General features: G+C 35.2%; 2 protein-coding genes across 3 annotated transcripts in view; one reads left to right on the forward strand and one right to left on the reverse strand.

The window, feature by feature from the left end:
• Positions 1–1067: 1067 nt before the first annotated feature.
• On the reverse strand, positions 1068–7033 carry LOC115875231 (NADH dehydrogenase [ubiquinone] iron-sulfur protein 4, mitochondrial-like). Its single transcript, XM_030890647.1, has 2 exons — positions 6625–7033; positions 1068–1372 (listed from the first exon to the last, which is right to left on the reverse strand). Exons 1-2 carry the CDS (start codon positions 6956–6958, stop codon positions 1110–1112), a joined length of 597 nt encoding a protein of 198 aa, XP_030746507.1. The 5' UTR covers positions 6959–7033; the 3' UTR covers positions 1068–1109.
• A 2157-nt stretch (positions 7034–9190) lies between these two features.
• Positions 9191–15287, forward strand: part of LOC115875230 (ecotropic viral integration site 5 ortholog) — a 60976-nt gene continuing 54879 nt past the window's right edge. Inside the window, exon 1 of one of the 2 annotated variants that reach the window (XM_030890646.1) lies at positions 9191–9511. The gene's annotated coding sequence lies outside the window, so the exon portion shown is untranslated. The remainder of the gene's footprint in view (positions 9512–15287) is intronic. The other variant, XM_030890645.1, reaches the window with a different exon arrangement.

The raw sequence follows: 15287 nt of genomic DNA on the forward strand, positions 1-15287 counted from the left end.
ACTAGTTAAACCCTAACTTTGCCTAACATACCCTATTTTTTTTCAAAAAGCTATACATTAAAAAAAATTGTATACATTAATAAAGACATTTTCTTCTATACAGGGTGGTCCGAACTGTAGGTATTCCGGAAACTTCGGCAGCATATTCTGCAGATAAAACTAAAAAAAGTTCGTATAAATGTATGTCCTAAAATGCCGAGTTTCGGAGATACAGGGTGTAGAAGATTTTTTCCGAATAATTTCTGAAATAATTAAAATTGGTATCTGCAAGTTTTTTGACATGAGAAATTTGATTTTGGTGTCAATATGACTCCTACTTGTAGAGGGCGCCACCTACATATTTTTTTAACTGCTTTGAAGAGTAATAACTTTTTGTCCGTAACTGTATAAAACTAACTAAAAGGGCTCTTGGTAAAAATCGCTCCGAGCAACCGTTCTCAAGAGAATTTAGAATGGAAATGGTCAATACATGTCATTATTGACAAAAAATAAACATGTTGAGTAGATAGTTATTTGACTGAAATTATAAATGTGGGAACTTTTTACTTTTTTAAATTAATCATAAATTTTTCTTCGAAAAAAAGATGGTCAAAGAGTTTCTGTTGAACTTTGGGCACAAAAACATTTAAAATTTATGATTTCAGTCTAATAACTATTTAGCTAAGATGTTTAATTTATGTCAATGACGACAGGTTTGATAATTTCGATTCCAAATATGTCGAGAACCATTACTCGTAGCGATTTTTTACCAAGAGTCTTTTTTTACGTAAAAAACGTCGTAAGTGTATATTTTTTACTCGGTAGTTTTATACAGGTATAGACGAAAAGTTATTACTCTTCAAAGCAGTTAAAAAATGTGTAGGTGGCTCCCTCTACAAAAAACGTCAAAAAACTCCCAGACACCAATTTTCATCCAAACTGGAAAAAATTGAAATAAAAATGAAGCTTCTACACCCTGTATCTCCAAAACTAAGCATTTTAGGACATACATTATTTAGACGAACCTTTTTATAAAAAATATAATTATTTTTTCAAAAAGATATGCAGATAAATAAAAAACATTTTCTTCTGTATTTACTAAAATCTATTTTTAAATAAATTATTACAAATTATTTGGTGCTAACCCTGGTTCTGTTTTTATAATGGAAATTTATAGCATAGCTCCTCGTTTTGAATTTCTTCTGCGTTTTACTCTCTTGTATCCAGTACTTCAAATGGTTCTTCTTGCAGTGGTTTATAGCTTCATCTTTCGTGGCAAAATTTAGTTTGATGTTGGAAATGGCGTCGCCAGAAGAACTCCAGCCCATCAGTGGGTTCTCCCATCGTTCCCTAGTGTCAAAGTCGACCTCCCAGTGGTCCAAACCACGAGTACCTTGAAAAAAAAATAAAAATTTGTATTTTTTGGTTTAATATTAGAGATGTGTTTAAAAAAGGCGTTCATTACAGCGCTTTCACATGCGACGAACCGTTCCGAAGGACCGTCCGTCGTGTTGTAGCGTTTTTTTTATAAACATTACCACTGCGAACGGCAGCTTTTCATCGGAGAGCAGTCGTGGATAAGGTATTTCACTGGAAAGAAAACTAATTAATAACAATAAACAAAAAAATATAAATATTGGGCGTCAGGCATGTACAGAGAAAGAAAACACAGTTGTATATTACTTAAAACTAATGGCTATATTTATTCATGATGAATTCTGATGGTAAGTAGCATTGTACAATTTTAATAATTATTATAGGTGGTTATATGTCAACGAAAGTGGTGTTAAGAATTGTACTAAATATCTATGAAAACAACTATGATAAAATACAAGACATGTAAAGTTTAAGAGAATATATGAAATGTAGCATTACTTTAATTAATTTGATATATTTTATATGATGTTAGTGCAATAATAATATCTATAAAAAAGTAATACTATTACAAGGCGTAATATAGTGAAACCTCATATCTAAATCACATTGTAACGTAAATCGACATAAATGTTCTTAATAATCTAACCACTAAATATAGTCTGTCCGATATTATTTAAAATGTACGTTACTGTTTAAGACTGAAAATCGACTGAAAACCAGAACCTAAATCTACACTTAGCTGTTCTTGAGGCAATCCTGTTTCGAAGAGTAGCAGCGTGAGGTGGGCTCATATCTCTGCACTGTCTGTCGGCGATCCTGTTGGCCAAAACAACAAAAGGGGCCAGAATGAGGACACCATGAATCACTACAGCCGTAGCTACTGACTAGGCTTAGAAATGGGAGCGAAGCAGCATGGGGCTCACGCTGTATCCATACTGAGGCAATATGGGGCACTACCCGTACCTTGGAACACTACTAGAACCTTGGATAATATCCGTAACCTGGACCATAACCTTTGACCATAACCTTGGACACAGTCCGTCCATAAGACAACGGTACAGGGGAACACTACCCGTACCTTGGATACTACTAGGACCTTGGATAATGCCCGTACCTTGTAAATAGTCCGTACCTTGGACCCTAAAAATATGAAACTCTTGTTTAAAACCAAACAAGGTCTAATAAACAAAATAAACCTACCTCGAAATACTTCCGAGGGCTCAATAAATAATAAACAACCTGTCCTTTCTTCCATGTGACATTCTGGAGGACAAAAGAAAAGGGACGCCAACGTGCCAGCAAAATACAAATACAAGTTGGGACATCCGTAACTGTACCCTAAAAATATTCAATAATAATATCGAATCTATAAAAGGTAATAACTATCTTTACCTGTAGCCTCGAAATAACCGCTGATTCAGATTATACAGCAAGATTTAAATAATCAGCATTTCTAAAAAAACTGGGACTAATGGCGTCTGACAGGCCAAACGGTCAAACCAAAAGTGCCGTTAAATCACAGAGAGTTGACAGAAGCGATGTTGACAGCGCGCGCCTCCACAGAATAGTGAAACGATAGCAGGGTTGGCGACTAGGGAACGTTTGAGGGAACGTAAAAATTACGCCAAGCGTACCAACAAAATGATCAGGCCTGAACGAGAGGGAATCCGGTGACGATAGGCCAGACATCATATATTATATGTAAAAAAGACATGTAACGAACTAAAAACGTTACAGTGTTTTTTCAAGATAGCCGTCGGACGAACTTCGTCGGACGGTGCATACGCGCCCATGTGAAATTGTTCATATAAACTCATGGTTCATGGTACTTGCTCGAAGTTGCGGACGCTCCGCTCCAACTGAAAGCGCTGTTATTCCCAAAGAGTCCTGGTTTATAAATCCAAACGAAGAGAGACTTTGAGTCTTTTTTCTTTTGGATTTAGAGATGTGTGATACCAAGAATAATTGGGACAGCGTGTATGAATTCGGTATAAAATCGATAAAAAATTAAATCAATATTTGGCAATAAGCACATGAGGCAAAAATTCAAGATGACTAATTCAAATATGAAAATAGCACAAAGTTAAACATTTACCAATTTTTTTTATTGGTAAATGTAATCTCTCGAATGGTTTATGTCGTATCTAAGCAACAGAAGTCAAGTTGTGAGGGTGGATACCACGTTTTCTTCTAGGAAGGCTCAGTTCGAGGCCCTATTTTGTTTCTTCTTTTTATCAACTACCATAAACATCAGTGGCAAAATATGTCTTTTTGCGGACGACACTAGCTTCACTTGGAGCAACAAGGACGTCACGGCACTTCATAGGATTATATCAAATGACTTAATCACCGTTACCTCTTGGTGCGATTCGAACCTCCTGAGTCTCAACATTTCTAAAACTAAAGCTTTGTCGTATAAAAACTCGCTGATGCCTTTTGTACTTAACAACACCACCATTGACGTCGTAAAATCTGTAAAATCCTTAGGGCTTGTTGTAGACAATTATTGTCTCAGATGGGACATGTATATCAACGCTTTGTCGAAAAAAATTGAGTTCTGCCTGTTTTGCATTAATATGCCTGTGTTTTGCATTAATATCTGTTTCTAAGGAGTTTAACTTGTCAGTGCCTTCCATTCTGAGGTGCGTGTTGTGCGACTCAATTTGACCGCATTTTCAAGCTCCAGAAGACAGCTGTTCGATATTCACTGGGACTAAACAGCAGAACTCATTGACAGGACTTTTTTAGAAAAACTATAAATATTAACTCTTCCTTCCTTATTTATATTTGAATCCGTTTGCCTAATATGTAAGCATGTATCAGCTTCTCAAGAAAGGCCATCTCACACTTATCCACTCAGGAACGCGGAGCAAGATCTTTATCTACCTACCCCACGCTCAGAGTTGAAAGTTCAATATTATACACTCGAAAAAAATGCACAATCACCTGCCATTTGAAATCAGATCCATAACATCATTTTCATTCGCAAAGCATTGAAATCTTATTTACTAGACAAGGCTTTCTACGCCGTAAATAACTTATATTTTGATAATCGAATTTGATCTTGTAAACACTGGTCTAATGTTTGCTATTACTATATTTACCAATGACATCGAAATAAATTTATCTAGAGGTCAATGATATTTACTATAAGGGCTCGAACACACTGACGACCAGGTCGCACCGGCCAGGCCACCTCTAAAACCATTGAATCAAATGATATAGCGCACACTAACGTCCTGGCCGTCCGTTGGTCGTTGCGACCAGAAGACTGCACGGAAATATTATTATTTTCTGCCGCTTGTTGCCGGTTTTCTTCCAAATTAATAATTTTTCAGATGAAATCCCTCAAATTCAAGGCCAAGAAAAAAGACGTACGTTCGCCAAATTTTAAAGCATGATTACGAGTCTCACTTCCACTCGTTTGTATACGTCAATATCATGTCAATATATTCATCCCCCCCCGCAACTACGTCAAAATTGATGTCACGAAAAAGACGAAAACGAAACTAACGATTTTATGGACAAATTAGACCGGTTAGTCTCTTTAAAAATTGTAAACAATTCAGGACTGTTTAATCGGCCAAATTTGTCCATATAAACTACAGTTCTTGCTGATATGGGAGGAAGTGAAATAGGAATTGAATATTATTCACGTATGCCTACGAGTGGCGTGGAAGTGTGACGTAACGATGACGTAATTGAGCAAAACCTAACCAAAGTACGTGTTATCAGAGGTGTTATTTATATATATTATATATTTATAATATGTAATATTATTTATGTATTATTTAAGGAATTAAACAATCCTGTCTCTTTGATCCTGTCTATTTACCGTTTATGACTCGACCAATTAAGGTCCTTAATTCATGATCCAGTTCATACTCTGACATTTTACTGAACACCTGAGGATGACGGAAAATGATATTTGTCGGCTCAAAATTTAAAGTTTACTTGCGGCCTCTTTTAATGTAACTTAGATAACTTAAAAGCAAAAAAAAAACAGCTTTTGTCAGCTGATTTACGGTTTTGGTATTATTTTTTATAAGAAATATGTAAATTCTCAAAATGTGTAGCACAGGCGATTGTGGTGTAGCTGTGCAATTATGGTAGCAAATGTGTAGCAAAATACACAATTGTGTAGCTTGTGGCAACTCTGCGTCCTGGCCGTCCGTTGGTCGTTGCGACCAGAAGACTGCACGGAAATATTATTATTTTCTGCCGCTTGTTGCCGGTTTTCTTCCAAATTAATAATTTTTCAGATGAAATCCCTCAAATTCAAGGCACAATATTTTATTTTCTATAAGATATAGTGTTTTAGTGTAGTTTTTGCACACGTGCAGAAAATCCAAAGAAATAGCATACAGACTGGATCAAAGGTAAACTTAAATCTAATCCCTTTTTTTATCAAGGGATGATTCTAGTAAAAACTCAAAACATTTTTATATGACATACCTACTCTATTTATGGTTGGTATGATATCTGTTATTATACCTTTGAGTTTCGATGTTTAAAAATTAAAAAGATAATATTTAAAGTTTTTCTACAACCACTTGTTTTTTTTTATTAAATTAGTTTTTTAGTTGTATTGTAGTCATGTACAAGGAGGACAACTGTATTTTAAATATGATATTTAATTTAACGTTTTCAAACAGGGTTCAATAGACTATGTTTCTACTAGGTACATTATTTTGAAAAAAAAAATTAAGAAAGTAACTTAAACATTCATAAAAATAGAAGTAATTACTGTTGTAGATTCTTCGTTATATTGTAAACATTGAAATAACTGGAAGCTAAACTTTCTACCTGCTTATATTTAGAGCCAGTGTCTGACGATCTTTTTTTACGATGGCCCTAATATGTTTACTTCTAAAGTCGATAAGGGCGCCATATCAGTAGAAAAAGAAACAGAATATCTCCCTTTTTGTCGGTCGCGCGTACACAATGCTTTTTGTTTGTTGTGAATAGCAACTTCGCTTTTTAGTTAACTCGGATATTTTAACATTTCTGAAACAATATTTTCTAATTGGTAAAACGTAAAAAATCGTTAGATTTGACAACTCTGTTGAAACTGGTCGTTCATCTGGCCGCAGCAATACATCCGGTCAGTCGACGCGACGGCCAGGTCGTTGCGACCTGGTCGTCAGTGAGTTCGAGCCCTAAACTTGGAGATAATTTTTTGAGGTGTCTACCAACCTTTTTTTCAGAGATAAAGTGAAAAAAATAGTTGATTTTTTAACCCACCCTAGTGTGTTTATGCTTTCTTACCGCTCTGCATGGCGTTCTTCCTTGGCTGATATATCCTGGCAGTTCTTTTACAAGCTACGTATTTGGCCGGCAGTCCAGAAATGAGCATGATATCGTCAGGTTCCCTAATAGATATTCGGCATTTTTGTAACTGTCTTACTCTGGTATCTTCCGGGGTCTCCTGTTTTATAGGTACGGGATCTGCATTTATTTTGCTTTCATCTTTTTTGCATTTATTTGATCCGGATGGGTCACTATCTGTGCTCAAAGTGCGAGAGCCAGTTTTTGGTTGAAGAAAATGAGGGTTTTTGGAGAAAAATCTTGGAATTATATTTAAATTTTGAACAAAAAACATGTTGGTCGACGTGACGTCTTTATATTTTTACTGTCGTTGTCACATAACCTGTGTCCCTGTCACGAAATGTTTGTCAATAAAATCAATTTTTAAATGTATCACATTTAAAAAAAATCATAATTGTGCGTTATGTTTAAAGAACGACAGCTCCCAACGAAGAACTACATAGCCTAGCTAATTCTACGTAAAAAACTCTACGAGACTTTGTTTTCACCTTTTCGATAAGTTACGAGATAACCGAGATATGAGGGGTATCAAAAAATTCAACATTTTCAAAGTCACCCCGTAGTTCAGGATAATTCCTAGCAACAAATATGTGTGTGGCATCTTTAGTTTCATAAAACCAGTAGGTAGTGCAGTGATGTGAAAACCACATCGTTGTGTTTCGACTAAGGATAAACAACCCCTAAAACACACGAAAATGGGACACCCTGTACATGTAATCCGTGCATTGGAATTATGTGTGTGTGTTTTGGGAAGGACAAAAATGAAGCGAATTTACTTATGCAGATCTAAGGTGTAAGATATTTTTGCTCGATATACAGGGCGAGTCTTAAATAAGTGCAAATATTTTTAGGGGTAGTATATTTCGAGCCCATAAACAAGTCTATGAGGTTTTTTTAAATTTGAAAATTTCGAATTTTTTGAAAAAAAATTTAAAAATTTTTTTTTCGGTTGTTTTGGACTTATTTGAAAAACGGTAAAGAGAAAATATATTTCTTTCATCGAGATCTACCAACCCTAAAAATATTTGCACTTACTTAAGACTCACCCCTTATAATTGCTTACAATGTAATACTTTTTATATTATTTTGAAACTTTTGAAAAAAATAGCATGTTATTTTTGTTTGTTCTATTCGGAGTAAAAATGTGAAAAAGTATCATTTTTACTTCTAATAAAACAATATACTATTTTTCTCAAAAACTATGACACAAGACTATGACAAAAATATGACATTGGTCGCATTTTTTACAAGAGACAGAAAATATTACAGTTGGGGTTGGAACCTTTGGTGTTACACAGCAAAATAAAAACACTAAATCACCACAATACACCAAAACACTTTTACTTTTACACTGGACGCGCGTTTCGCTAACCATGTTAGCATCATCCGCAGATGATCAAGACTAATCCAAAAAGTACAATTTAAGCGTTTATATTACTCGCTCAGTGGGTACCGAGTGGGTATGGTAAGATCTAGCCAACGAAGAGCCCACCGAGCGTAACAGTTAGATTTCCGCCTAGAGTAATAGGAACAAAGAACTTGGAAGGAATTGGACCGTTGTCCCTGTTCATACTATCTTTACATTTATTAATTCTGATGCTTTCATACGCATCTAATTGCCTGTAATTTGAGACTTGTTTAATTAATTTTAAATTATTAATATCTATACAATGTTCTTTATCAACAATATGTTCGCAACGCAAGATTTATCCGGTCTACCATATCTTATCTGAGCTAAATGTTCTTTAAATCTAGTTAATATTGATCTTCTAGTTTGCCCAACATATTAACAATATTGATCTTCTAGTTTGCCCAACATATTAACATATTAACAACATAATACCCGACCTTTCCAGTGGAGGTGTTTTATCCTTTGGATTACCTACAGTACGTCTGCTGGATCTGTGTCTATGAAAGGAATGCAGACAAAAAACACTTAAATAAACAGCAATATATTTTATACGTCGACTTGACGAGTACGTCACCACAAATCGCTCCGCCCACTCATTTTATTGGCTACTTGCAAATTTGTCGAATTTTTATTGATGGGACGCGTCGTCTTATTTTTTACGAAAAACATCCAGAGAATATCGTTTCCCCTCTCACGGATACCCCGTAGCTACAGAGCGGACAGACGTACTGTAATAATTGTTGTATTAGCACTATACACAGGTTCATAATTGACATTCTTAAAAATTCCTTTTAGGCCACGGGATAACTCTCTATCAAACGGTATTGAAAAATATTTTGACGCATCTAAAGAAAATATGGAAAAGAGATGATAGAAAATATGGCAAATACCAGAAAAACCTTTTTAATGGAAAATTTAGTTCTCTATTATTGGACCACCCTATACAAAAAATACTGTTTGCTAATTTAAACCTCGCAACTCTCCACCGATAATCCAACAATCTCAACTCTACATTCATCCAGAAAACTGCGATTTCCACTTTTCTAGCTGTCGCAGGGTAGTTTTTCCTTTCGCGTCACAATGCAACCGGACCCGACTGCTTCCGACACCTAATTCATCACGGAAAATTGGTTTTCCCTAGCCATTTTCCTCCCTTATTTCCTTCCTTTGAGCCCCGAGAAAGTCATAATTGTATACGAGTCAACATTTCAGAAGTAAATCCAATCGAACTTTTGAATAATTTGAGTCGTTTTACGTAAATTCGTAGTGAAGTCTTTGACGTGGGGGTGTTAAGATCGAATTGGAGTATTTTAAAGAGTGGGGGTAGCAAGGATGTGATCGGTGGTGAAGGCGCGGCATGGTGTTGCAGAAATTTGTGTCGACGAGAAATTGGTACTATAGGAGAAATAGAAAAAGGTGAGTGTGGCTAAAATAACTTAACTTTAACTTTTTTGCTGTTAACAGTTGAAATGGACTGAAATGGAGGGGTAAACCGCTGATCAAATTTTTGTACACCAATGCCTAATTTGGGAATTAAATGGACATTTCCTACGTAATTCACAAAATTCCCCATAATACCTAATAATTCCTAAGAATGCCTGCTAATTCCTAGTAATTCCTCTTAATTCCTCTTAATTGCCTATAATTCCTCTTAATACCTGCAATTTTCACTAAATTCGGAGAAATACTTATTAACAATTCCCCAAAAATACCTCTACTGATTCTTCTAAATAGTAGTGAAAAGATTGTTTAAAATTAAGAGAATGTTGCGCGAACGAAGGTTTTATTCTCCGTCTTACTACCTAAACTAACTTTTAGTTAATAAGGATAATACTAGATAACACATAGGGTGAGGACACACAAGGCGGCTTATGGTGCGTCAGACCTGAAGAGTCAAGCGCGAGACGAGCGCGAGACATTCCAAATTCGCTAAGTGTGGACGAGTCACAACCCACGGAGTCTCATTGCTATCCGCCCCCTGTCGGTTTTTCGACGGCCGATCAAAGAAAGCTCGCGGCTAAGTCGCGACGTGTTTTTGGAAGGCTCGCTCGACTGCCAGATATTAGCTCTGATTTATGAATTTCGACTATTTAAAATTAAGTAATCTCAAATTTTTAAATGGCAATAATTTTTACCATACCGAAATGCTTCACAAATATTTCTTTAAACAAATTGAATTATTACAAAATCTATTAATTTTAGATATATAATATCATATGCAAAAAAAGTTACCGAATTGTACGTAGAATCTAATAACAAAATAAAAAATAAAGTATTCCCATTAGAAAATATATGTTTTAATGTTAAAATGTGCCTCTGAACTTTCCAAATAATTTTTCTATTTAATATTTTGTTTTAAAAAAATGGTAAAAACGTATTATGTAAAAAACGTCGTGTCTCAAAACAAATGAACAAACAGCCAAAAGGGAAAAAACGGACGATGAATAAAATACGACAAACCAAATACCATGTTAAAGATACACAAATTTATTACTGTATGCATTATTATTTGGCCATCGTTTGTTATATTCAATTACAATTTAATATTGTTACGGATTCCGTGGGTCCACTATTTAAACTCACAATAAAATACTTAACGAATTTATTTGTTTCACTCTGTACACACACCTTATACTATTTACAACACAACTTATGCAACTACTATTACTCTAACTTTATTTCGCGGTATTTTCAGACTAACTTCAGATTTGACTTCAAACTTTTAAACTTTAAACTTGTCCAACTGTCAAAGCGCGGGTCTTATATACCCCCTGGCGGTTGTTTCTAGATTTTTCTAAAGAATTCTATAATTTTCTTTACTTTCTGGCGAATGCGCCAGGTTCCTTCCACATTGCGATTTTTTAGCAGTATGCAGTTATGCAACCAGTAATACACCTTGACAATATGTTTTGGCTTCTTCTCACTATGATCCAACTCGGGCTTGTCTCGTAGCAAACTGTCTTGCTTTCGTCTTGCGCTCGACTTGTCAAGTCTGGACGCACCATAATATTATTTATGGGTCCATAAAACATAAAAATTTTCGCCACACAAGCTATATCCTCAATGCTGGACCAAATAAAATGGTTAAATTCGTTTTTAAGGAATTTGATTTTAAATCTATTGTTGTCAATTATTTCAATCACTGCCAATGTAATAATTCTCATCATAAAATATGGCATAATATGATTTTATTAAAATAGTATTTTCATCTTTGTTTTGCTTTGTAACGCTAGCATCATTGCCTTTTTCTAGATCGGAAAAAGTTTCTGAGCCATCTGAGGTACTGTCATGCAAGGAAAAAGCAGACAATAATAAATCTGATGAGCTTGAATATATTTTAGATTGTTCAGTTGGCGCATTGCGGGGTCCCCCCCCCCTTCCAACGACAGAACACGCGCACAACAAAATTTACCGATTGCGCAAGCGTGTCAGCGTTCTACAAGGCCGGAATGTAATTCCCGCCTTGCCAATAATAATAATAATTGCCAATAATTCCCGCAATTCCTAAATAATTCCTTCATAATTCCCACAATTCCTCTATAATACCCACAATTCCTTAGTAATTCCTAATATTTCCGATAATTCCTAGATTTCCTACAGATTTCTCTGTAATTCCTAACAATTCCCGGATTTGTACATCACAATTCCCCAGCGGTTTACCCCTCGCATTTTCTTTTAAATTTCCCTATATATTTTTCGAAAACTTTTTAGAACTGCGTGTTCACCGCAAATTTTCCCACGGTATAATTTCTTAATCTCTGATATACCATAGTTACGGCTTTACTCCATGGTTAAGGCACTAAAAGGGATGCAAATACAAAAAATATCCGGTGGCTCTAAAATTTTTTTCAAAAAAAATCATTTTTTTTAATTTTGAAACTTAAATAACTCGGTTATTTTGAACTTATCGGAAAAATCGTAACGAGAAAAATATTTGCACTTATTTAAGACTCGCCCTGTATATCACTGTAATCCTAAAACTCCAATCTACACGCACCGGAAAAATCTAGGGATATCATTTTATTAAAGTTAAAAATAAATGTTTTGAATAAACAACCACATATTTGTAGGTCGATTCTTTCTACTTCGATTGAAATGAAGTAGTCACACTAGTTATTTCTAAGTTTAGGATATTTGCAGAAGTGTTTGTGCATTTTTTGTCAAATGTATAAAAAGCACCTAGCATCAATTGTTCGAATTTAACCTGTACTGGCTATGTTTTTATGATAACTGGCCAAAATTCATTCAAATAACTCTTTTTAGTATTAAACGACATTATGGAGCGTAGACATCTTAACAGAGACGAAATGCTAAGGACCATGTGTATGCTCGAAGCTGGAATGCGCCAAATTGACGTAGCTAGAGCATTAAATACAACGCAAAATGTAATATCGCGATTAAGTGCACGCTACCGTGAAAGTGGTGATGTTGCTGAAAGGCACACAAGGCGACATCGCATTACTTTTTCCCGGTTCTCTCCATACCCTAAGCCTTCTCGAATTCGGATGAATTCCAAAGCGTGACTCATCCGTGAAGAGAACATTGTTCATTCGACCACTGAACATGATCTTGAGCCCACAAATATCGTACCTCTCGATTTCCTCTCGTTAAGGGTTGAGCTCTCCAGGGGCGTCTGCTTCTTAAGTTGACCTCTCTCAAAGCTATTGCGAACAGTGTCAGGACTAACATTTACATTATGTGATCTTGGAGAATTAAATAAGCTCGACGCCGACCGACTCTTACAGCACCAGAGCTTAGTTTAATTCTCCAGGAAACACATAATGTAAACTGCTAGTCCTGACACTGTTCGCAATAGATTAAGAGAGGTCAACTTTAAGAAGCAGACGCCTCTGGAGAGCTCAACCCTTAACGAGAGGAAATCGAGAGGTACGATATTTGTGGGCTCAAGATCATGTTAAGTGGTCGAATGAACAATGGGCCAATGTTCTCTTCACGGATGAGTCATGCTTTGGAATTCATCCGGATTCGAGAAGGTTTAGGGTATGGAGAGAACCGGGAAATCTTATTCGGTTGGATCATGTTCAGGAAGTGCACCCTTATCAAGGTGGAACAGTTATGGTCTGGGGAGGAGTCCAGTTAGGCCGAAAAACCGATCTCGTTTTTCTTGAAAGGTTTCTAACAGGAATCACATATCGTGATTTAATTCTTGAGCCTGTCGTGTTACCATATGCCAATGATTTTGGAAGAAACTGAGTTTATCAATGCTCATCAATTAAACATCTTACCCTGGCCGGCACAATCTCCTGACCTCAACCCCATCGAGCACGTATGGGACGCAGTCCAAAGAAGAATTTTGAGAATGGGTATGCCTCGTGAAACCTGATCAGGAGCGTGGAGAGACGATGTAGGGCTGTAATGAACAGTAGAGGAGGCCATACCCTTTATTAAGTAAAAATGGTTAAGTAATTCGCAGTTTAGAATAAAAAAAATGTGTGTATTTTCTTGAGTTCAATAAAAATCAAGGTAAATTTGAAAAATTCGGTAAATTTCGCATTTTTATTCCCAATACGTCCTGTAAACTATTTATTTATTTTAATTTTATTATATCAGAAATGCAAATAATAAAATTACTGACCGATGGCTGGATAAAATTGTAATATCCCTAGACTTTTCCGTTGTGTGTATTTCCGTATTGTAACGGTATTTTAAATTATGTCTTTATTTTCGAGAAAATTTAGTCCAAACATAAGGAATATTTTGTTGATGTTTGACCATCAAAATCGTAAAAAATGAGTTGTCTAAAAATGTGCTACAATACGGATATAGCATAATTATTTATCTTTAATTTCCTTCTTCATAAAACGTTAAATGCCGAAAGCTTATTTTGCTAGTTTTTTGGACTAGTGAGATGGACTCTTAAAGACTCCTTTCTTTTTAAACATATTGGAAGATCAGATTTCAGTATATGCTGTAGTTTACAGAATGCCGCCCACGACAAACCTATCCTCAAGTTAAAATAGATTTTTAGCTAAACGATCTACTGAAAGAAACTGTATAATAATAAACCGGAATGTTCCAGAAAACGTGATGCTGGAAACTGGCAAAGGGACGAAACTAGGTTAGACCGAGAGGCAGGGGGATGATTTATAGCTTTTGGGGGCGAAAAGTGAAAAAAATCCCAGTTATTAGATACGTTTGTAGGGAATAAACGGCACTTTCCGATTCGGGATGCTTTCCGAAGAGAGCCTGTTTAATATAAATTGTTTTTGCTTTAGTTGTTATTTCGTTATATCCAGAAAAGGAAACATTAATCATCTTTTATCTTTTTGATTGGATTAAGGTGGGATAATTTAGATGTTTGGGGAGGAATTCTTGGAAATATAAATAAGGATTATATAAATTATTATGAACAATGAATTACTTTCTTTTACTTTTTTTTTGTTATAGAGGGTTTAAATGTACAGAGTGGGGCGAATTGGACGCTTTTAAAGGGAAACCCTTTTCTATAGGAAATAGATGAAAACTAATATAGTTGTCTGGAGCTCAATTTTTATCAAAAACATGATGGTGAAAACCGCACATCGATCGGGGTGTTTTTCATAAATGTGCATTTTTAATAAATCGCTGTAACTTTTTTGCTGTGAAAAGTTTTGTATTTTTGTGAAAACATTTCCAAAGCAACTTTTTAAGTAGAATTTAATGGTTTCAGTATATTTTTTTTAAATCAATAATTTAAGAATTCTCAACAGAAAATTTGATTTTTTATATGGGACACCCTGTATATTTTTAATTCATTGAAAAGAATTTAAAATTACCTTTCCAAAAATATAGTATACTTGATATTTTGCACGATTCCTCTTCGAGATATAGAGTTTATACAAATTCGCCCATTTAAGTAGGCTTGAACGGCGCTGGCTGTAATGCAAAAAATTCTAGCTGTGAGCAGCAATTAAAACGAAAATAATATTTGCAAAATTTTATAACAATTTAAACTATATTTAACAATATCAACACATTTAAACTATCTAATAACAATAAAAATTAATAGCAAACCAAGACATAAGATTTTCTTTGCTACAGGTCTTTAACATGTCGATCATCTTCTGTTATGGATAGACGGGACCGTTTTTGAATATTTCCCGGGGAATTCATTAACTCATTGGGTGTGAAAGATACCATCAGATAATCGCTAAGTATTTCTAATTCTTGTCTAGATTATACGGACAATTTA

The sequence above is a fragment of the Sitophilus oryzae genome, unplaced genomic scaffold, assembly GCF_002938485.1.
Source record: "Sitophilus oryzae breed Bouriz unplaced genomic scaffold, Soryzae_2.0 scaffold_1356_pilon_pilon, whole genome shotgun sequence".
Lineage (NCBI taxonomy): Eukaryota > Metazoa > Arthropoda > Insecta > Coleoptera > Curculionidae > Sitophilus > Sitophilus oryzae.

What these genes read in the sequence shown, in the direction of transcription:
- LOC115875231 (XM_030890647.1), bottom strand. Translation starts at nt 6,958, where the DNA reads ATGTTTTTTGTTCAAAATTTAAATATAATTCCAAGATTTTTCTCCAAA. An exon ending in GAAGAACGCCATGCAGAGCG is followed by an intron (nt 1,373 to 6,624) that starts GTAAGAAAGCAT and finishes TTTTTTTTCAAG; the next exon opens with GTACTCGTGGTTTGGACCAC.